This window comes from Penicillium daleae (assembly GCF_028827525.1).
Source record: "Penicillium daleae strain IBT 16125 chromosome Unknown utg000008l_segment0_segment0, whole genome shotgun sequence".
In the NCBI taxonomy this organism is placed as follows: domain Eukaryota; kingdom Fungi; phylum Ascomycota; class Eurotiomycetes; order Eurotiales; family Aspergillaceae; genus Penicillium; species Penicillium daleae.
Window position 1 is genome coordinate 6040625 of NW_026623156.1, and position 19465 is coordinate 6060089.

The following is a 19465-nucleotide window of genomic DNA, read 5'->3' on the forward strand; positions in this document are numbered from 1 at the left end:
CTCAGGGTGAGCCTGAGTATGGTCTCCAGGGACAAGTTCCGGTTCCATCTGCAATTTTCTTTTTCGACTCACGCAGTTGGACCGCGGTTCATCAATGGAGAGTGCGTTAAAGAAGTGGCGACGAAGATTTGTAATGCCCGTATAGTCCTTTGTCTGGCAACAAGGATGTGGACAGAAGAAGGCTGTTGAAGTTTTCAAAGCGTTGAAATGTTAGTTAATATGATTAAGAAGTGTTGCCTTAGCTAGCCACTGTTGAAATCTCTGGTCCGGTTTTATGTCTTTATCGCCTAGGCAAAATAGGCAAAAGCTAGGGGTAATAAGGGTATAACGGAATATTAACATTCTATATCGAGGCTAAAGATTATTAAGGTAGCTTTAGCAGTAGCTAATCTAGACTTGCTTATCGTAGTGTATTTCCGCGTAGAGATAGCAGAATTATATAAAGTTCCGCTAAACACGTATGCTTGCTATGTTGGGCTTGTTGAGCCTGCACGAGAACTTATTGACAAGGGAGCGAACGTAAACACGCAGGACGGTTTCTACGGCAACGCTCTGTATGCCGCCTTGTTTGGGGGCCATCTAGAGAGTATCAGACTGCTCTTAGACAAGGGAGCGGACATCCACGCGCAGAGCGGCCGGTACGGCAACGCTCTCCAGGCCGCCTCAGAGGGACGCCATAAAGAGATTGTCAAACTGCTCTTGGATAATGGAGCGGACGTCCACGCACAGGGCCTCTTTCTGTGATCAGTAATCCAACAAAAAAAATCAAGTCCAGGTAGACACCTCGGTTTGGATAGTGGAGACAGCAAAGTGCGGGCCCAGGGTGCATTAGAAATGCACAGAAATTCATCATGAGCAGATCTATGCTTAAAAGTCAAAATTTACCAGAATTGGACATGCAGAATATAAGCTAGACAAATAAAATGGGAATAGTATATGAGGATATCTCAACGTAACGAATTCAAACAGAACATATGAGCTGTAACGACGGAGAGCATTCAGAGAAGAAGCCAGTACTTGTCAAGACTTTTATCTCTTCAGATTTTCATCGCTAAGGGCCGCAGGCAACTGGTTAGGCTGGGGCTGAGATTGATCCGGAGGCTGGGTATCAACTGCAGGAGGTGGATGGCCTTCTGCTGTGGCCCCTGAAGTGTTCTGTGGTACATCATGGATGATCTCGGGAGTATTTCCCTCGGTAATGTGTTGCACAATGACCGAATCCTCTATGGGTTGTGTTGAAGCCTGCGGAGATGCATTTTGGACATCTTTTTCGGTAGACGGTGCTTGGGGTGATGTCGTTTCTATTTCAGGCACGGCGCCAGTGGCAACGGGTTCTGCAGGTCCCTCGGGTTGCTGAGAAGAAGGCTCTGCAACTACAGCTTCTGGCGTTTGAACTTCTGGCACTTGAACGTCTGCAGCTTGAGATTCTGGAACTGGAGCCTCTGCAATTGGGACTTCCGCACGCGAAGCTTCCACAGCAGGAACTTCTGGAACAGAACCTTCTGGAGCAGAAACTTCCGGAGCTGGAGCGCCAGCCACCTGAGCTCCCGCAGTTTGAGCATCCGCTGCTGACGCAGGTAGACCATCAGCTAGAGACTGCTCACCCCCAGATGGAAGACGGAAGGCCTCGGAGTTGAGAATGCGCATAAGTGGTTCAGCCTGCGGCGGCGGCGGAACTTCACCAGTAAGAAGCTCCTTCGCTTTCAATTTGCGGTCATACAGCTTCTTGTTCGCAGAGGACCGCTCCACAATCATACCTCCCTCAAGGGTTAACCCGCCGTATACACCACGGGTCTTGGAATAGGCAAAAATGCCCGCGACACCTTTAGTCCCGATCATAGCCGCGGTCTCGGCGCTTCGACCAGTGCCAAACGCTATCGAGATGTTCCCGCCCAGGGTCAGAGTCCCCGAATTAATAAAAGTCGTGACTGCGGCGTCGGTGTTGAGGACGAAAACGAAATTGGTGAATTCCATGCCGAATTGACCTCCAGCGCCTAACCCGCCCAGCGAGATGGCTGATGGCGCGGACCAGGTGCCATCAGGGAGGCGGCATACAATCAGTCCAGAGCCAAAGCGCACGGATCCTAGGAAGCCGGCTTTGAAGACGCTGCAGATTACCAGTCCCTATGGGAGAGTTAGCTCGATCGGTGGAGGGGGTGAATGGTATTGAATGGTCGTACTTTGGCTGGGGCGAGGATGCGACCGGGAATTGCGCCTTCCAGACCCGCATATTTGGGATTCACGAATGAATCGATGATTTGGCCGGCTTTTCTACATTCGCCTACAACAAATTGTTAGAGGTCGTCCTACTGCACAGCTCCAAGGATATACAGACTGGCAAGAGAGGCTGGGAATGGATTGTGGATCGGGTTTCGATACCCGGCAATCGGGGGTTGTCGCGCGTTCGAGGCTGGAGCCGCGCTCAGGGCCTGAGCTTGGGCTTCATTCGTGACTGGCCCTTCGCTTGGTGGTTGAACTTCATTTGAAGACATCACGTTGAATTGGAGAAGGCCCCAACTGAATATAACAGACGAATGGGTGTTAGGGACCTGTCAAGCCCCGTGGCGGTCTCAGGGGGAGAAGGAGATGTTGCTGTTCAGGGTCCAAGTCAGCGCTGGCACGAGATTGAGTTTAACTTTCCTGCAACGTGGGGGCCAACCTAAACAAACATCGGATTTTATACTCCTGCACAACCCTGGAGACATGGAGGTTAATTGAGAAATAGATCCAGACCCAATAGTAAAAACCAAATTCATGACCAGGGTCGCTACTTTTCGATCCTGAAACTGGTACTAAAGTCGTCTCTAATTTAAAAGTGTCACTCGAAACATAATGGTACAAGGTGTATTTTTTGACCTGTCTACTCGGCTTTTTAGAAGGGTCTATGACCTGTATCAGATTTCCAGCCCAGAAGAAAAAACATCGCTAAATGATACATCATGTCATGAGAAACAATCCCCGCATCAATGAGAGCTTGTAACGAGGATTGGAGGGACCGCAATCGCCGACGGTGTCCGAGGGCGTTCAGGACTTTCCTGACGAGCAAGTTTAGGTGGAGCAGGAGCTTCCTCATCTGTGACTGGGGCACTCGAGGAACTTTCAAGTGGAGATTCAGTCGAGTCACAGGTCTTGGTGTCTTGACGGGAGAAGAGTCGGCGTGTGAACCGCACCAGGGGCTGGAAGAAAGCCTTCATGCCACGGGCGAAGGCGTTGAAGCCCTTCACCAGCGGGCGCAACACAGCGCTCATACCACGAACGACGGCATTAAACACAATACCAAAGTGGCGATCGGGAATCGTGCGCAGAACCACTGCCCATGGCAGACATCCCAATGCGCAGATCAAACAAACTGCCCAGAGGACACCGCTGAGCCGGGTCACGCCGAAGGCCTCGCCGCCCACGTACACGATCATGACTTGGCCACCGACCATGATGGCGTTGATGCTGAGAAACCAGTAGTTCCGGAGCATGCCTTCGAATATATTGAATTTGTTATCGAGGCGTCTGTTGTTGAATTCATTGAAGATTTGCATCCACACAAACGTGTTGAATACCACTGTGGAAAGCTGCTTGGATCGGTGGATTGGGTTTGTGTCGTCGAGGTGGCCGCCGAGAAGCTTGTCTCCGGCGAAGTAGAGCATGAATGTTATGGCCAGTTGGTAGATTGCTTGGCCGAGGATCATCTTCCACATGGTCAGAGTGAAAAGCGAGGCACTCTTTGGCACGGGCTTTCTATCGAGAATCTTTTCGGTTGGGGCGTCAGTAGCTCTGTATCATAGCGTTAGTGAGAGATTTGTGTTAATCGGCGGGAAAGGTTTCTTACAGAGCAAGAGCAGCAAATGTATCCATAATCAAGTTCACCCAAAGGAGCTGCACGGCGTTCAAAACACTGCTGTTCGAACTACTGTAGACAGATGAGATGAACGTCAAAATCACAGCGGTAATGTTGACCGTGATCTGGAACTGCAGGAACTTGGCGACAGCATCATTGACGGCTCGCCCCCAGGAAATTGCAGTCACAATAGATCTGAAATTATCATCCAATAGAATGATCGAACTAGCTTCCTTGGCAACCTCAGTGCCAGCGATACCCATGGAAAAGCCAACGTCGGCAGTGCGCAGAGCAGGCCCATCGTTGGTTCCATCGCCAGTCACGGCAACGGTCTCACCGAGAAGCTTCAGTCGTTCAACCAGAATACGCTTGTCCTCTGGCGAGGAGCGTGCCAGGACCTGAAGACGAGGAATGACCCGGTCCATTTCCTCATCGGATAACTGCCGGAACTTGGGTCCTTCCATGACCAGGCCATCTTCGGTCTTGATACCACAAGAAGAGGCAATGGCAGTGGCGGTTGCGATATTGTCGCCAGTCACCATCTTAACTTGAACTCCGGCCAATCGGCACTTCTCAATTGCAGGGGGTACCTCGGGCCGAAGGGGGTCTTGAATTCCCACAACGCCAACCCAGGTCATACCCTTGAAGAAATCTTCAAACTTGGCGGAAGTTGGATCATCGTCGTGCTTCTTGGTGTCCTTGGGTGGCCAGGTCTCGAAGTCCTTGTAAACAAGTCCAATCGTCCGAAGGGAACCCCGAGCATATCGATCAATAGTGTCCAAGATCTTCTGCTTTCCCTTCTCCGATAGTGACTCCGTGCGGACTGTCTCTTTGCACATGTCAATCTCAGTGATTTGCATGGAGCAGACATCGACCATCAATTCAGACGCTCCCTTGACGAGTAGACGATACCCAACACCTGCATGGCGGTACACAACACCCATACATTTGCGAGCGGAATCAAATGGAATGATCTGAACAATATCAGCGGACCCACGCTCAGCGGCAAGGTCCATGCCAAGATGATCCTGAGCCATCTGTAGAAGAGCAACTTCCGTCTTACTTCCCACGAACCCCCGTTGACCGTCCTTTTCTTCTTCGAAAGCGGTTGAGTTCAAAGCAACGTTTTTAACAATGAGGTCTCGGACTGGAGCCGAGCATCTTCGGAACGCCTCCGCAGTGGTCATCGAGGGTGTCCCGTCATGAGTCTCGGATGACTGGGCGAAGCTGTGATCCGAGCCCCATGCACCCGCGACAACGGTCATTTTGTTTTGTGTCAAAGTTCCGGTTTTATCGGAACATATTACTGTGGCATTTCCCATGGTTTCACAGGCACGAAGAACTCGGACAAGATTGTTTTCCTTGACCATGCGAGTAGTAGCGAAGGCCAGGGCCAGTGTCACTGCCAGGGGCAAGCCCTCTGCAAAGAGAAATATTAGCTGATAGACTTTTTAATACAGGGTGTCAATACTTGCCTGGAATTGCGACGACAATGACAGTCACGGCAACAATCAAGATGTCGACAAATTCTTTGCCCTTCTCTGCGGGGCTAGTATTGGGGTGATTTGGCAGATCGGCGATGAATCGGAACAATAGGACAAAGAACAGGATGATTGCAGCCCTACAATTCAATGGTTAGTAATTGCACACAATCAGTAAAGAATCGTCACGTACGCTGAGCCCAAGTACCCAATCCAATTCGCAAGACGACCCAACTTCACTTGCAGAGGGGTAGGATCATTAGAGGTCTGCAGCGACATCATAATTCGGCCATACGAGGAGTACGGCCCAACGCTGGTCACCAAATAAGTGCCCACGCCTTCGAGGACCTTACTGCCGGAGATCAAGAATGGGTCCAGTTTTCTAGTTGCATAGCCTTCGACGATCTGCTGCCAGACTTCATGGCCATCCGTCTTCTTCATCTGGTCCGACTCTCCGGTGGCAGATGATTCGTCGCACTTTACGCCGTGACCCGAAATCAAGACTCCATCTGCAGGGATGGAATCGCCAGGTTCGAGGTGCAGGATGTCGCCGACTTTGATATCATATATGGATATCATCATGGATTTGCCTGAGCGGATGACTTTCACTTCACGATCATTATTCTGTGATTGTTAGCATGGAATTAACAGGTCTTCGAAGTTGATGACTTGCCCTCTTATTAAGCTTGGCAAATTGTCTTTCCTTCTGCCAGTCATTGACAGCAGTGACGACGGTGACGATGAGAATCGCCACGCAAATAGCCACACCCTCAACCCAATCCACGCCCGTCCCTCCACTCACCGTCTCGTAGATGCCCAAGGATAGGGACACGATGGCGGCGATGGTCAACAGTATAATAATCTTATCATTGTAGGCCATCCAGAGGAGCTTCAAGAAACCCGTGGACTTTCGAGCGGGGAGTCTATTCTCGCTGAACACCCGGACACGATCTTCGAATGGGGAGCCACCCCCAGCTGACACCGGTACTGCTGGCGTGGGCTGGGCTTCCAGAGACGGCTTGCTGATGGAGGGCCGTTTCTCGTATAATGGGGGCGTCACTTGTTGGAAGTCAACGGTACCTTCCAAACAGCCTTCATCAACGGAAAGGCCCGCGGTAAGATCTGTCCGCAGACCCCGCTCCAGTCCTTGCAAGCCACCCAGGGCATAAAAGGCAGCGAGGGATTTGGGATTTTGCATCTTATTTAGTTGACCGGGCGAGAACGCGAACCGGTTATTTTCAACATGAAAGTCGGCCTCCTCACGAGGATCTGGCTTGAGGGCTTCTGATAGAGGTACGTCATCAAATTCTTTGGCAGCTTGAGAAGGATCAACAGAGTTGGCTCTGGAACGTAAGGTCAGGGCTGCTGATGAGGCGAACGAGTCTGAGCGTGGGCGTAGGGTCTCCCCGTCGATCGACGACGAGGGTCGATGTGAGGCTTGCTGGACCATGAGTCGTGAGGGATCTGGATTCCACGCCATGTCTGGCGAGAGAGATGATGTCGGTGATGATGGACTGTGATTGAAATCTGTGGGACCAGACCAGGAGGAAGAAGCTCCAGCTGATGAGGCGGAGAGAGAGCGCTGGGAAGAAAGAAGTTAGCTTGTGTTTGCTGTTTGATAAACAATGGCTGCGTCTCACCTCTCTTCCCGGAGCATCTGGGACTTGGAGAGGGCTCAAGAAGATGCCTTTCTGGGACGAATCGTGCTGTGCGGACGCCATGGGTGTGCTAGTGACACCAATATGGCACAAAAAATGGGGTCCCTCTGATATACGTGATAGATAGAATGTGGCTTAATGATGTGGGAGAAGTGTTTCAAAATCTTGGGGTCGATCCTGCATTATCAAGAGAGGGGGCTGTGTTGTGATGCCCAGGATGCCTAGCCAAAGTGACCGTGGAAAATGAGGTGCCAACTCCAGCTAGTGGATAGTGTATTTGCCAAGAGCGCGAATTTCCAGGACAAACTGGTGGAAGACTGGAGGTGGGCGAGGTGTGGACAGATGTCTTGGTCCAGACGACTGAGAAGAGGATTCTTCACCAGGGTGTTCTTGGAGATTACACAGGCACAGCCCCAGCGGCGAATCGAAGCTCACCTCATCGAAGGATACTACTCTGTAGATGAAAGGCGAAGTGTGAAGATACAAACAGGAGGTGAAATATGACGACAAAGTCCTGAAATTCCAGCTATCATGAGGATAGCGCGGGGGAAGAAATCATGAAGACAATGGAAATGGGATCTATGCATGGAATTACAACTTTAACGAGAAGATTTAGCCGCCGACACCCTCATCCTCAGACTCTAGTCCGGTTGACCAGCCCCAGGTCAAGGGGCCTAGAATGGTTGTCAGACATTAGATACAAGCAGCTCTTGATCAGAAGGCTCCACGTCGTGTGAGGACTATCCAATGTCAGTCAGAGTCCGTCTGGATGTGATGACCTTGGGCTTGCCGCCGTCGGTAGGGTGGAGTTTCGGCTTTGCTGCGCCTCCTTGGGAACTCCAATGATATTGCAGCTGGGAAGTGCCAGTGAACCCCGCTTGAACTCTGTGTCAAGTAGATACAGGTGTAACCAGAATTACATACGGCTTGGCATCGAGCAAGGAGGTGGGAAAAACTTGTGGAGTGCGTCATATGAGCGGCTTGGTTGTGAGTCTGTACGGAGTACATCCTGATGGTCTGAGCTGAGCGGTTAAATGATAGAATAATCGGAGGCGAGGGGGACTGTCAATCATGTTTTGGGACGACTGAGCGTCATCGATCAGTGCAGGGATCATGGTTGACATCGATATCTGATACGAGTTGAGCTATGCATTCTGCTTCGTCCTTGCTCTCGGGTTGTAACGAGGCTCGAGGGTTGGATGGATGCGAGAAGGTACCTTGCCACTGGGTGTGGCGCAGGAACAGAGTTACCCTCCAGGCGATTGGTGACCTTCTGTGGCTGTGAGATGTGGCGGTGTCTCTCCAAGGGTTCCTCATGTCATGTGACCCCTTATCAATCGTATACGAAGTATACGACTGCCAGGCACCATCCAGTGTGGCTGATACAGCGGCAACCACACCATACCCTGCACGTGTCATCCGAGATTCTTGCTTTCGAAGATTGTCAAAAGTCTATCTCATATCCTGCTTACGCCGAAGGCAGAGGCTCGAGGCTGAGTCAAACACCCAATGTCTGCATCTGCCTAAACTGCGGCGAGAGACATACGAAGCCTTTGACGCGATCTCATGCTCACCTGCTAAATTCAGTAGCCATGCGATGCCTTGCCAAACTTTGTTGAGCTGACATGACAGGCAACAAGAGCAGGATGCTGTCTGCATGATTCACGTGAGGCTCAACATTCGAGGCTGCGGCAGGATTGCACCCTGGTCAAGTCGCCCACATGATCTGCACAGTGATTCTAAAATAGCAAAACCTAATCTAACCTCAATTGCGAGGCATGAAGCCATCAGATCAGATATACGTTTTAGCTTTATTTCTCAATGAGCAAGTCCGGCACGGGCCTATTACCATAAAATTAGGCGTGTGTAGTATCTTGGAAAAGTAAGAAATAGGTAAGAGAAAGAAAAGAGAAGAAAGTGAAAGGAAAGAAAGATATCAACAAGGCTATTGACGACAAATAAGGGGGAGAAGTAAGGGGTATCTAGAAGAAATAACAGATAACAGTATTCGAACAGTAGTCGAACAGAAGGGACGAGACAGAAGGGGCTTTATAAAAGCCGAAAAATAACAATGCTCAGAACAAGGTGAGGCTGAATGGAAAGAAATACACAAAGAAAGCGCTGAAAAGATGAGATTAGATGTTAAAAGAAGGTCGGTCGTGTCCATTTCTTTTGGTAAAGCCAGAGCTCCAGGTCCCATAAGCATGTTGCTGTCATCGTGATCACATGTCCCATAACTCAGAGAGCGGTCCAGGTCACCGATCGATGCTCTCCGTGAAGCGACTGCTACGGCTTCCGTCGTAGCTGGCCAGACTACGGCCCAGTCCATCCGCTCGCTGGGGCACGATCGCGATGGCGGACTGCGGTTGGGCGATCGGATGCGACGGCGTGACGGTGGTTGCAACGCCAGAATTCACGGAGCTGGAAACGGGAAGGTGGACTGGTTCAGGACGCACTGGAGACTGAATGCGCTCCTCGGCTTCCTGTGTGTATTTGGTGTCGAGTACCATCCCGTAGGGAGACGTGGGAGGCGGCGCTTGTGATGAAGGTGAGGTAGCTGGACCCCCTGCAGGCGATATGGGAGGGAAGCCGGGGATGGTAGGCGAGTCGCCGTCTACTCCACCGCCGTACCCATCGCCTCCGTGGGTGAGGACCGGAGGGAGTTTTCTTCCAGAAATTTTCTGGAATCCACGCTCACTCGGGCTGGAGGAGGAGACGGTACTTTCGGACCGCATGGTTATGGTTGACTGACGCCAACGTTTCATAAACGCCGGGGCAAGGTACGCGGCCGAAAAGAGAGGGTCGTTGCTGGAACGAGTTGTCACCTCCCGAGTCGTCCCTCCATCATCAGACGGAAGTGGAAGGATACCAGGACCTCCTTGCTGAAGAAGCTGCTTTCGCCGACGGAGGAGATAAAAGAGAAGCAGGACGATCATAGCAAGACCAGCCACGCTTCCTACAACTCCACCCACGATTTTTGAAGTGGTAGGATCGATACCTGATCCTGAGCCCGACGAAGACTGTGTCTGGCTCGTGGTAGGCGCGGACTCGCTGCCACTGTCACTACCAGAGCCCGTGCCAGACCCAGTCTGCTTGGTAGCTCCAGAACTCGTAGTAGAGATAGGGGTGTACGTGCTATACGAAGTGTTGGTAGTGCTAGAAGAGCCCGAGGATGAAAAGTAATTGCCAGCCACGAAAACTGAGGTTGAAGTGGGCCAAGACGTAGTTGAAGAGCTTGACGTCGGGATGAGGCGAGTTGACGTGTACGGCACCGAGCTGATAGCCGAGGAAGAAGCAGCTCGAGGGGATGATATGGATAGCTGTTTTGCCATAGGTATCCCGCTCTCCGTTGACTGTGGGGGCAATGGCAGCGTAGCCGTCGCGTTTGCTGCTGACGAAGGAATCATTGAGTCCGCTGACGAGGTCGAGATGCCGGTGAGAGTGAGAGTACCAAATGCCGAGTCCGTGATGGTCATGGGGAAATTGACACCGGATGATTGCCACAGGGTCTGAGAGTTGGTGTCCACCACTTGGATAACGGTCTCGATGACTGTTGTAGTAGGCGTTTGCGCCTCCTGTCGTTTGGAGAGCACTACTAGAGTCGCATCCGGTGAACCATCAAGACCGGTGTCATTTTGTAACGGGTCGGAAAACGGATCACTCAGGGTATCGGAGGCGAAAACCGGGTTCTGAAGCGTATCCACGCCGCTGAGCACATTCGGGTCTACCGGGTCTGCATCACTCGCTTCCAACCGGTGCTTTGCTCGGCTGAGCCTGCTGATGCGGTCATGGCGATGGCCATGATGAGCCATTCTCTTGGTCTAATCCCCGATCAGAATGGGATGATCGAAGTCGAAATTGAATTCTTGGAATTCCTCGCAGAGGTCAGGTCAGAGCTGGGTCGACCAGCTGCAGCGCGATAATGAAATGAAGTAGGTTGATGGTGAAAAGTGAAGGATTCGGAAAAGATGCGGGGACTTGCCCGTGAAGTTCGAGTTCAGCGAAAAGGAATGATCCTGGCCGAGGTCTCAGGAAAAGGAGAGAGAGTGAGTTTGAGAATAAGGAGTGGATGTTGGCTGATTATGTTGCCAACAAGGAGAAATCAGGAGTGAGTGAAACGAGTCACTTCAGCAAGGCAGCGAAAGACTCGAATTGTCTGGCAGTGGTCCCTGTCAGCATGTCATTCTAGATTTTAACCTGGTCATACTCGGTTTCCCACGCGGGTTTCCCCGCTCCTCCAAGAATGCAGCCAGGGAACGTACCTGTATCAAAAGGAACGACGAAAAAGGAGGGAATCGATAAGAGAGAGCGTGTGAGGCCGTAGCCTAATCCATGGCGTTGTCGAAGAAACAACCCACCCCAAAGTTGAAAAGTCGCAAACAGTGTGAGATGGTGTATCAGCGTCGAAACCCCCGGAACATCCAGCGGGTCTGACGTGACGAACAAGGAACAAGGGGAAAACGCACTAGGCGTTTGTAACACACTCTTCTTTTTGGAGGGGTTTCTTCTGACACACACACACACACACACACACACACACACAAGTCTCCAGTTGGCGAACCCAGGCCGACTCTTGGACGAGGAGAGGTGGGATTTGGAGAGGGTTGAGAGTCGCAGAAAAAGAGAGAAAAACGAGAGTGGACCAGGCGAGACCAGACCAAACACACACTCCCCGATCGAAGTCCAGTCTAGGCGACCCGCGTGGTGACGAACTAGTCGCCGGGGAGGGGGCCGAGATCCTTCTCTCCCGGGTCGACACAACGTGTGGTTTCTGGTCCACCGACACCGGAAGCTGGAAACTGCAAGACGATTCTCCTAGTGATCGGGTCAAACTCTGGCAAGTGATGGAGGTGTTTGTTGTGATCTGCCATGATTTGACCTGCGGTTTCTCGCATCCGGCGAGTTTTGCTGCGAGTCCCAACCTGGTCCAACTGGAAGCCCATTTGGGAATAGCCGGGGCTGCAGGTACACGACCAGCTCCACCAATCAGATCCTGAGACTTATGACAGGTGGAGACGGCCGGAGGGTTCTGGCCAGTCATACTAGTCCAAAAATAGACTAGGGCCCACTGCAGGTTTAATTGCGATGACTGGATTGATTGATTTATGATTTTAGTATTTTGGATTGTTCTTCCTCCTGGTGTTGTGATTGAATCAGATTCGAAATTCAATCATCATAGCCAGCCATGTCACTGGACTCGACCTGAACGAGAGTCAGCCATCCAGGATCGCGTGGCCATATCATATGTGTACCGGAAAGATCATTGATTCATGCGATCCAATATCCAGTCCTCCGCCAGGACACCTGCGCTACTGGCTTCTTGCAGCCAATAATTACCACCGGTAGCCGATGTGACCAGGCGCTTTTTATATCTTCGGGTCCCTCCATGTCGCACCACAGCGTTACTTACGTAGCCCTTTCCCCTACTCTCGTTTCAATCGGACTTACACGCACACTCTCGTCATGTGATTAAGAGTATGTCCTTGAAAAACTAATCAATCCACCACACAAATACCACAGTTATATAATTCCAACCATGAACCTTTAGGTAGGGGTTCATAGCCTGGCCAATCCGTAAGCGAAGGTCCAGGCGATTCGTTTCCATCCTTAGCATTAGAGCAATAAATAACTACGCACGATGACGCTCTCGTAAAGCCTCTTTACAAAATTGACCCCTTTAACATGAACACACCACGTGAAGCGACACACAGCGGTGACTTCCTCAATTTTGCGGATGGGGATAGAGCGGAGGTACTCAATGCAAACTCATTTTTCTACATGATAGATATTACTGGCGCTTGGAGAACATACACTGTATCCACGTCGGAGGCGATTGGAGAGTGTGGCTGACAGTTAAGTTCAACGCTCCCTGGAAGTAGAGGGAAAGTGTGCCTACGAGACTTGCAACGCGATCAACTAACTTCTATCTTCTATTTTAGAGACTTGTTAGTATCAAGAGGTCAATGGCATTTAGATCCAGTTTTTGAAGAGGACTGGAGTAGCCATATTAACGAAGGGGGTGCTTGAGACAAATACAAAATCAAAACGATGTCGATAATGGAACGATTGAAATTGCAGTACTCGGAAAGAGACGAAAACTGCTCGATCTATGTCCAATATCAGAAATCGGAACTTTATAGATCTGGTAAAGCGGACGAGAATACCGCATTGTAGCGGGAGTTATATCACGTTTGTGGCTTCTGGCTGCAATTTAATATTCGTTTTCTCTGGATATATTCGCAAGCGCAACAAGATAAGGATTCACGTGGATACTTGTACCTAAACGAGCATTCAAAGGCATCATGCATCAACTTGTACCGCGGAGAGAGAGAACAACATAGTACCCCATCCTGATCAGAAACCATATTGTAATCATCCTGCCAGGAGCGTCTCCATGTGCTATCCCGCTTGCTTTCGCAGGTCTGCAAAAAAAGGTTACTTGATACAAAGGACCAGGAAACTGGACTTGACAATTGGCACAGTTGACATCCCCCAAAATCAATTCCCCCTCTCCGGGGGCAATGCGAGTATGGGCACTATCTACGCTTTCGTCGACGAAAGAAACATGAAAATGGCGGGGGGTATTTAGATATTGGGCACGCTGCTTTCTCCCTGACCAGACCGCCTAGAATGTCTCCAGGTCATCAGCCACGCCTTCCTCATCTTCAGCGGGGATCTCGAATCCATCCTGGAAAGCGAAGCAATTAGCGACACCACTCGTAAAGAAACACACTACACATAGAGTAGCTGAGCAAGAGAAACTTAAACTTACCTCGGTCGAGTACAGAATGCCCTGGATGTGCTTCACCAGCGTGTCCTCCTCCTTCTCAATCTCCGGGTTCTCCTCAATGGCAGTCTGCAGCAGCAGCTCGATATCACGCAGCTTGGCAAAGTAGAAGTCCCGCTCCTTCTCAAGACCAGTGATAGCCTCCTTCTGTGTGGCAATCTCCTGCTGCAAAGCCGCACTCGCGGCACCACCGCCCGCAGCGGCGGCCACCCGCGGACCGCGCGGGGCAGCTGTGGTGGGAGTGACTCCCCGGCGGGAACCAGAGGAAGGAGCCCGGGGAGCACCACCTGGAGCGGCGGCGGGAGCTCCAGAGGCCTTTCGGCGGCCAACAGCATCGTATTCACCACCGGGGTAGTGCTGGTCCCAGTATCTCTTCACCCACTGGAGGAACTCCAGGTTGTCCTGCATACGGCATTTGGTGAGGGACTCGACGGGGATGGGCTTCACGACTTGGTGACGGGTAAAGATATCTGGATGGAGGCAAAGAGGAAAAATTGTTAGGACCGTGCTCGTCGCTCGTGTCAGGTGGCATATGGGTGTGGTTTGCGCAACGGGGATGGCTCGGACGTACTCTGGAGGACTTTGAAGTTCTGGAGATAAGCATATTCGCTGTTGACGTTGAACTTGACCCGGGACATGGGCACGTCCACTATCGTAAAGAAACCCCTCGCATTAGTAAACCTTGAAGCAAAGTGATAGCGGCCAGACCGCCTCTCTCCGAGACACCTCTCGATCAATAGTGGCACTCACTGAATATCGAATCAAAGATCTGGCATAGCGCAGCACTATTGACACATCGCCAGAGTTATCGCGTCAGTCCAATCCTGACCAATCCATGGTGCTGATCCTCAGGGAGCGTGGAGGGAGAATAGAAGAGGAAGAGGGGTGTCGCTCGATCATACCCGGTTCCGCACTGCTCGATCTTGGTGATGTTCAACTGGAGCAGGTTGTTCAACCATGCCAGGAGCTCTTGTCTATCGATAAATCGCAATTAGTCGCCTGTTCCATGCCATCCCGCGAGCATTGTCGATAAGGGGGGAGGAAGGCCGAACCGGGATTCGCCCATGGTGGGGTAATGATGGCCGCGGCCGAGGAATTCTCGAGAGAACGGAGGAGAAGGACGAAAGTCGGGGAGAAGAAGGAAATTCGTGAAACCAAGAAAACGCCGAAAGATCAGGGTCTCCTTGTCAGGGCTTGCCTGTCTGTGATGATGGAAAAACAGCCGGGATTGTTTTGATGCCAAAACCCACGGATCACAATGGCGCTAGACATCATTGCAGCCAATCATCGTACGCTTAGATAATTTTTATGCCTGAGGCCGGGACACACTCTCACTGGTTCGCGACGAGATCTTCGAGCCCAACCTAATGCTGGAAGTGGACGATACAAGTCTACGCGGTCTACTAATCAATTGAAAGAATTTCAAGTCAGAATCGCTGCAAGAATGCTGTTGTATATACGATTGTGAGCCATGTATAAGTCTAGCAAAGATCTCAAAAAAGTAACAAATCACGGAGCATCTATGTCCTGATATCCCCAGCCCTGTACCCAGATTTCCAAAATGTACCGTACCCAAGGTTTCCAACTCCTCCAAGTATAACCAAGAAGAAAACAACGCTAAGATGAGAGCAAACATGAAAGCTAATATGAGACGAAAGAAATGAAAACAGTATCAACAAATGCGACTTCAGATCACTCCTCCAGCAGCTCAATACCATCCAATCCGTAGCCGAAATCCATAATGACGGCCCGTGAATCTTGACTAGTCGCCAGAATCCGTCGATAGTCTGACTGAACGTTCAACATCCAGCTAGTAGTCCATCCAGGCAGATCGATGGAGAGCTCGCCAGAGTCAGTGTCGAACACCTTGACACTCATATCGTAGCTGCCGCTCACGATGCGCTTGTTCATACTGTCAAGGTGAAGCGACCGGATCAAGCCAGTGTGGCCACGGAGCTCTTTGACCAGCTCCCCGGTGTTGGCGTCGAACTGATAGATGGTCCGGTCGTTACCACCAGTCAAGATGGTTCGACCGTCGTCACTGAACTCGACACAGGCAAGACCGCGGTCCTTGCTAGGGAACTCCTTGACGCAGTGGCCATCGGTAACGTTCCACAGCTTAGCCACGCCGTCACCGCTAGCCGAGACCACGAGATCGCCGCGGAGTTGCACAGCATTGACCGGGCCGCGATGACCCACAAGCTGCTTCAGCAGCGCGCCAGTGTGACGGTCCCAGACACAGATGGTGGTGTCCTTGGAGCAGGACACGATGTACCGGTCATCGAAGCAGACGTCCAGGACGCCGGCGCGATGAGCAGCAAGACGACGAATTGGACGGTAGTCATTCTTGACGTCCCAAACAATGCAAGTGTAATCCGAAGACCCCGTCACCATGATTTCCTCGTCAAATTTCAGACAGAGGATGGAAGCACTGTGATAGTCGGCAGGCTGCTCCATTGGCGCGACAATACCCGCCGAGGGCGTGGATGGCGGGCAGATAGTCGCAAAGGGAGACTTGCCCATGGCTTGCTGCGCCGGGTTGTTCACAGGTCCCGAAATAGAGACATCGTCTGGGGGAGGGCCAATGATCTTGCGGCAGGACCAGGGATAGTGAGCATCCCACACGCGGATCGTGCGATCGCGAGAACCGGTGATAATCTTGTCCTCATCGAACTGAGCACAGTATACACTGTCCTGGTGGCCGTGGAGGTAGATTGCCGCGGCCTTGCCCTCCTTCCAGCGTTGCTCGAGAGATCGTCGCACGAAGAACATTCGCTTCCAGTCTTGGTTGGGAATGGACTTGCCCAGGCCGACGGACTGCTTCTTCTTTGTGGTCGTGGCACTGGCCGGTCGACGGGGGTACGCGCCACGAAACGCGTGCGTCCAGACATGAGGGGATGACGCCTGACGGTGCCAGGAATGGGACACCGACTCTGCTTCCATGAGAGACGCAGGGTCCAGATACGAGAGCACGTGGGCCATGACCTCCGAGGGCAAGTAGGAAACCGGATCTGAGAAGAGATGTTAGTTGACTGTAATATTCAATTGGCTTTTGCAGATAACCATACCAATGCGGATAATATCCAATTCTGTGTCAGTGAGTTCCGAGTCATCCCGCAGATCAATCCCAATCCCACTCTCTGAATCCTGGGTCAATGTCACATCCGACAAATTCTTGATCAGGTCTCGTTCCATCTTGGCCATTTCCAGCCTGGCCAACTCCATCTGTTCATTCTGCGCAGCCGCAGCGGCGCGAGCCGCCGCCCCCGCATACATATCATTCGGCAGGATGGGAGGCTCAAATCCATGGCCTGGAATAGGAGCCGGGATGGACGCCGTCGGAACGTAGAATCCATGCAGCGCAGAGACGCTGTTCAAGGACGGGCGGCGATTGATGCTGCCGGCGTTAGGGCCATGAGACCACGCCCGCGAGCGCGTACCCCAGCTTCCAGACGCAGTATTGCGCTTGTGGCCGGAGTGGCTCGCAGTGTGGTTATAGTGGCGGCTCTCGTCATTCTGCTCTTCTCCAGGAATGCGCAAGTTCTGCTTGGAGGACTTGTTGCGGAGAGTCACAGATAGACGACGGCCCAGCGCCACTAATCCATCCATCGGATGACGCAGGCTGGAAAAGCTCTTGGCTGCACGGCGCCGAGGCGCGGGCTCTGGAAATGGCTCCATCTCTTCAATCGCCGACGCATCGTCATCGCAGGCCTCCACCAGGGAGGCCTTTTGCCACTGATCGAACGTGTATTCCTTGGGGAGTGCAATTGGGTACGCAGCAGTCCTTGGGCGCGGTCGAAGTGATAGCGAGGGGCGGCGGCGCGAGGTAATGCCGACGGTATTATCTCGTGGCGACATGACGTGGGGGTTGAGCGGGTAACAGGGGGAAGACGAATTGACAAAGTAGGGCAGTTGACGAGTAGATCGTCTGCGGGTGGAGTTCCAGCGGTGATGTATAAACAAAAAATGACTGGACTTTTGCTGTGATCCTCCGTCTAATTGTACTCAAATCGATAGCGAAGTGCAATGGCGGTGTTTTCGGTCTTGGTGGATTCTGTCGGGGCGCAACGGGGTAAAGGAGGCAAGTCTAAGGGTATATCGGTGGATTGGAACAAGAAAGAGATTGTGATAAAGCAACAGAACAACACCCTCCAGGGCGAGGTGATAAAATAAGAGAATGAATGCAAGCAAGATCTGAACACCAAGAGACCGAAAAAAATCAACGAAAGGAAAAAGAGTCGGGCGTAAGGAGTGAGAAGGGAGAGAAGAAATTCCAGAAAAAGAAGAACAAACCAGAGGGTCTGAGGGCCTGAGGGAGTCAGGCGGTGAATGGGGGGGGGGAAGTACTGGGGACTTGCGAACCAAGTAAAACCACTTGGTGAAGTCAAAGTACTGTGTACTCCTCAGGGTATCCCAGATTTTGCAGGGATTAAAAATTTTCTTGAACATCCGGGGGCAAATCATGGGGGATTGACAGGAGGAGTACCGCCTACCTCGTGTTTCACATTTAACGGGGAGATCAAGGAAGTACTGAGTACATCCCGCCCCAGCCTTCGGGCAGCGGGTGGCGGTTCAGGCCAACCGATCCAGGGATCCAGCCAACCTTTTTCTCCTCTTCGGGAAAAGTAGGGGAGTTTTTTCTGATTTGTGAAAGCCGGAGGACAATAATAGAGCTTAGCTGTACTTAGAATAGGGCTGAATGATCGAATTTTTTTTTTAACGAGGATTTCCATTTAGGCCGTCGCCGCTGTTTCCTGCGACCCGTTCGTTCGAGTTTAGCCTCACGGAGTGCCTATGCTAGGGTGCTGCCATCTTTTTCATACCTTCCTTGCTAATGTGTATTTTTATATGTCTTGTAGATCTAGTTATTCCCGCCCCCTTGGTAATAATAAACCCTCTTTGTCCAGCTCTCTAGCGCCCTTGTCTTGCAGTGAAAATATCGTCTCTGCTAGTGCCTCTTGATCTGCCTGCCCCCTATATTGACACCATTCTAGAAGAATAATCGCATTCAGAGTCTAGTATTACCCGGCAGTGCGTCAGTTTAGCCCAGCCCCTCCCAGTCAGGTGGCAGTGGGCATGTCTAGCCTTGAACATCTTTCTCAATCACAGAGCCTTACCGACGGAAGTCCGTACGAATGTCTAAACAGAGAAAGCGAAAGCATCGCGACTGCAAATACAACTATCAGCCTCGAAGAGGAATCGTGTCCCCGTCCCTCAAAGAGATAGAGGCACGCAACCTATGCTATAGACAAAGGGACGAATCGTGTACCTTCTCTACTATTTGGCAGGTCAATACAGAGCTCACCAACTATGTTCTCGGTAGGGTCTTGCAGTAGTAAAGATATTTTTGGTCTAGCTGTCCTTACTATTGAGACTCACGGGTCAGAAACATCGTATCACCTCACCTCGGAGTCGAATGCATTGAAGGTGAATGTACCGTGATTACTGTTACTGTCCTCCCCAGACAATAGGGCAGGGAGATACCCTGAACCTTCATCCAGGCACAAGGCTAATAACCCTCGACGATCCAAAAAAATCAAGCCCCAATCTATGCCTAAGTGTACGAATGAAACATACAATATTATCAATGAACAAAAATAGAAGGTAGAGCAAATCCTAGCTTCGCGGATCTCAAGAGGAAAACTGGAGTATCAAGTGCGGTGGAAAGGTTAGGGTTTTTGACTGTGCCTGGTATTCGGCATGTGGA

The 19465-nt window shown here is 51.4% G+C and overlaps 6 protein-coding genes across 6 annotated transcripts; all 6 read right to left on the minus strand.

The window, feature by feature from the left end:
- Window positions 1-1029: 1029 nt before the first annotated feature.
- On the minus strand, window positions 1030-2492 carry N7458_010666 (lipid-binding SYLF domain-containing protein; the record flags this gene model as incomplete). Its single annotated transcript, XM_056914048.1, has 3 exons — window positions 1030-2124; window positions 2181-2281; window positions 2336-2492. The coding sequence occupies 3 exons, from the start codon at window positions 2490-2492 to the stop codon at window positions 1030-1032; spliced, it is 1353 nt and encodes a 450-aa protein (XP_056762897.1).
- A 471-nt stretch (window positions 2493-2963) lies between these two features.
- Window positions 2964-7034, minus strand: pmcB (putative calcium-translocating P-type ATPase(PMCA-type); the record flags this gene model as incomplete). The annotated part of the gene is made up of 6 exons (XM_056914049.1): window positions 2964-3768; window positions 3824-5252; window positions 5308-5453; window positions 5507-5937; window positions 5987-6895; window positions 6954-7034. 6 exons carry the CDS (start codon window positions 7032-7034, stop codon window positions 2964-2966), a joined length of 3801 nt encoding a protein of 1266 aa, XP_056762898.1.
- A 2192-nt stretch (window positions 7035-9226) lies between these two features.
- Window positions 9227-10783, minus strand: N7458_010668 (uncharacterized protein; the record flags this gene model as incomplete). Its single annotated transcript, XM_056914050.1, has 1 exon — window positions 9227-10783. One exon carries the CDS (start codon window positions 10781-10783, stop codon window positions 9227-9229), a length of 1557 nt encoding a protein of 518 aa, XP_056762899.1.
- Window positions 10784-11683: 900 nt separating this feature from the next.
- On the minus strand, window positions 11684-11914 carry N7458_010669 (uncharacterized protein; the record flags this gene model as incomplete). Its single annotated transcript, XM_056914051.1, has 1 exon — window positions 11684-11914. One exon carries the CDS (start codon window positions 11912-11914, stop codon window positions 11684-11686), a length of 231 nt encoding a protein of 76 aa, XP_056762900.1.
- Window positions 11915-13596: 1682 nt separating this feature from the next.
- On the minus strand, window positions 13597-14824 carry eb1 (microtubule-binding protein BIM1; the record flags this gene model as incomplete). Its single annotated transcript, XM_056914052.1, has 6 exons — window positions 13597-13659; window positions 13744-14228; window positions 14330-14407; window positions 14509-14543; window positions 14661-14732; window positions 14811-14824. 6 exons carry the CDS (start codon window positions 14822-14824, stop codon window positions 13597-13599), a joined length of 747 nt encoding a protein of 248 aa, XP_056762901.1.
- Window positions 14825-15450: 626 nt separating this feature from the next.
- N7458_010671 (F-box/WD repeat-containing protein) lies at window positions 15451-17616 on the minus strand (the record flags this gene model as incomplete). The annotated part of the gene is made up of 2 exons (XM_056914053.1): window positions 15451-16769; window positions 16827-17616. 2 exons carry the CDS (start codon window positions 17614-17616, stop codon window positions 15451-15453), a joined length of 2109 nt encoding a protein of 702 aa, XP_056762902.1.
- Window positions 17617-19465: the final 1849 nt, after the last annotated feature.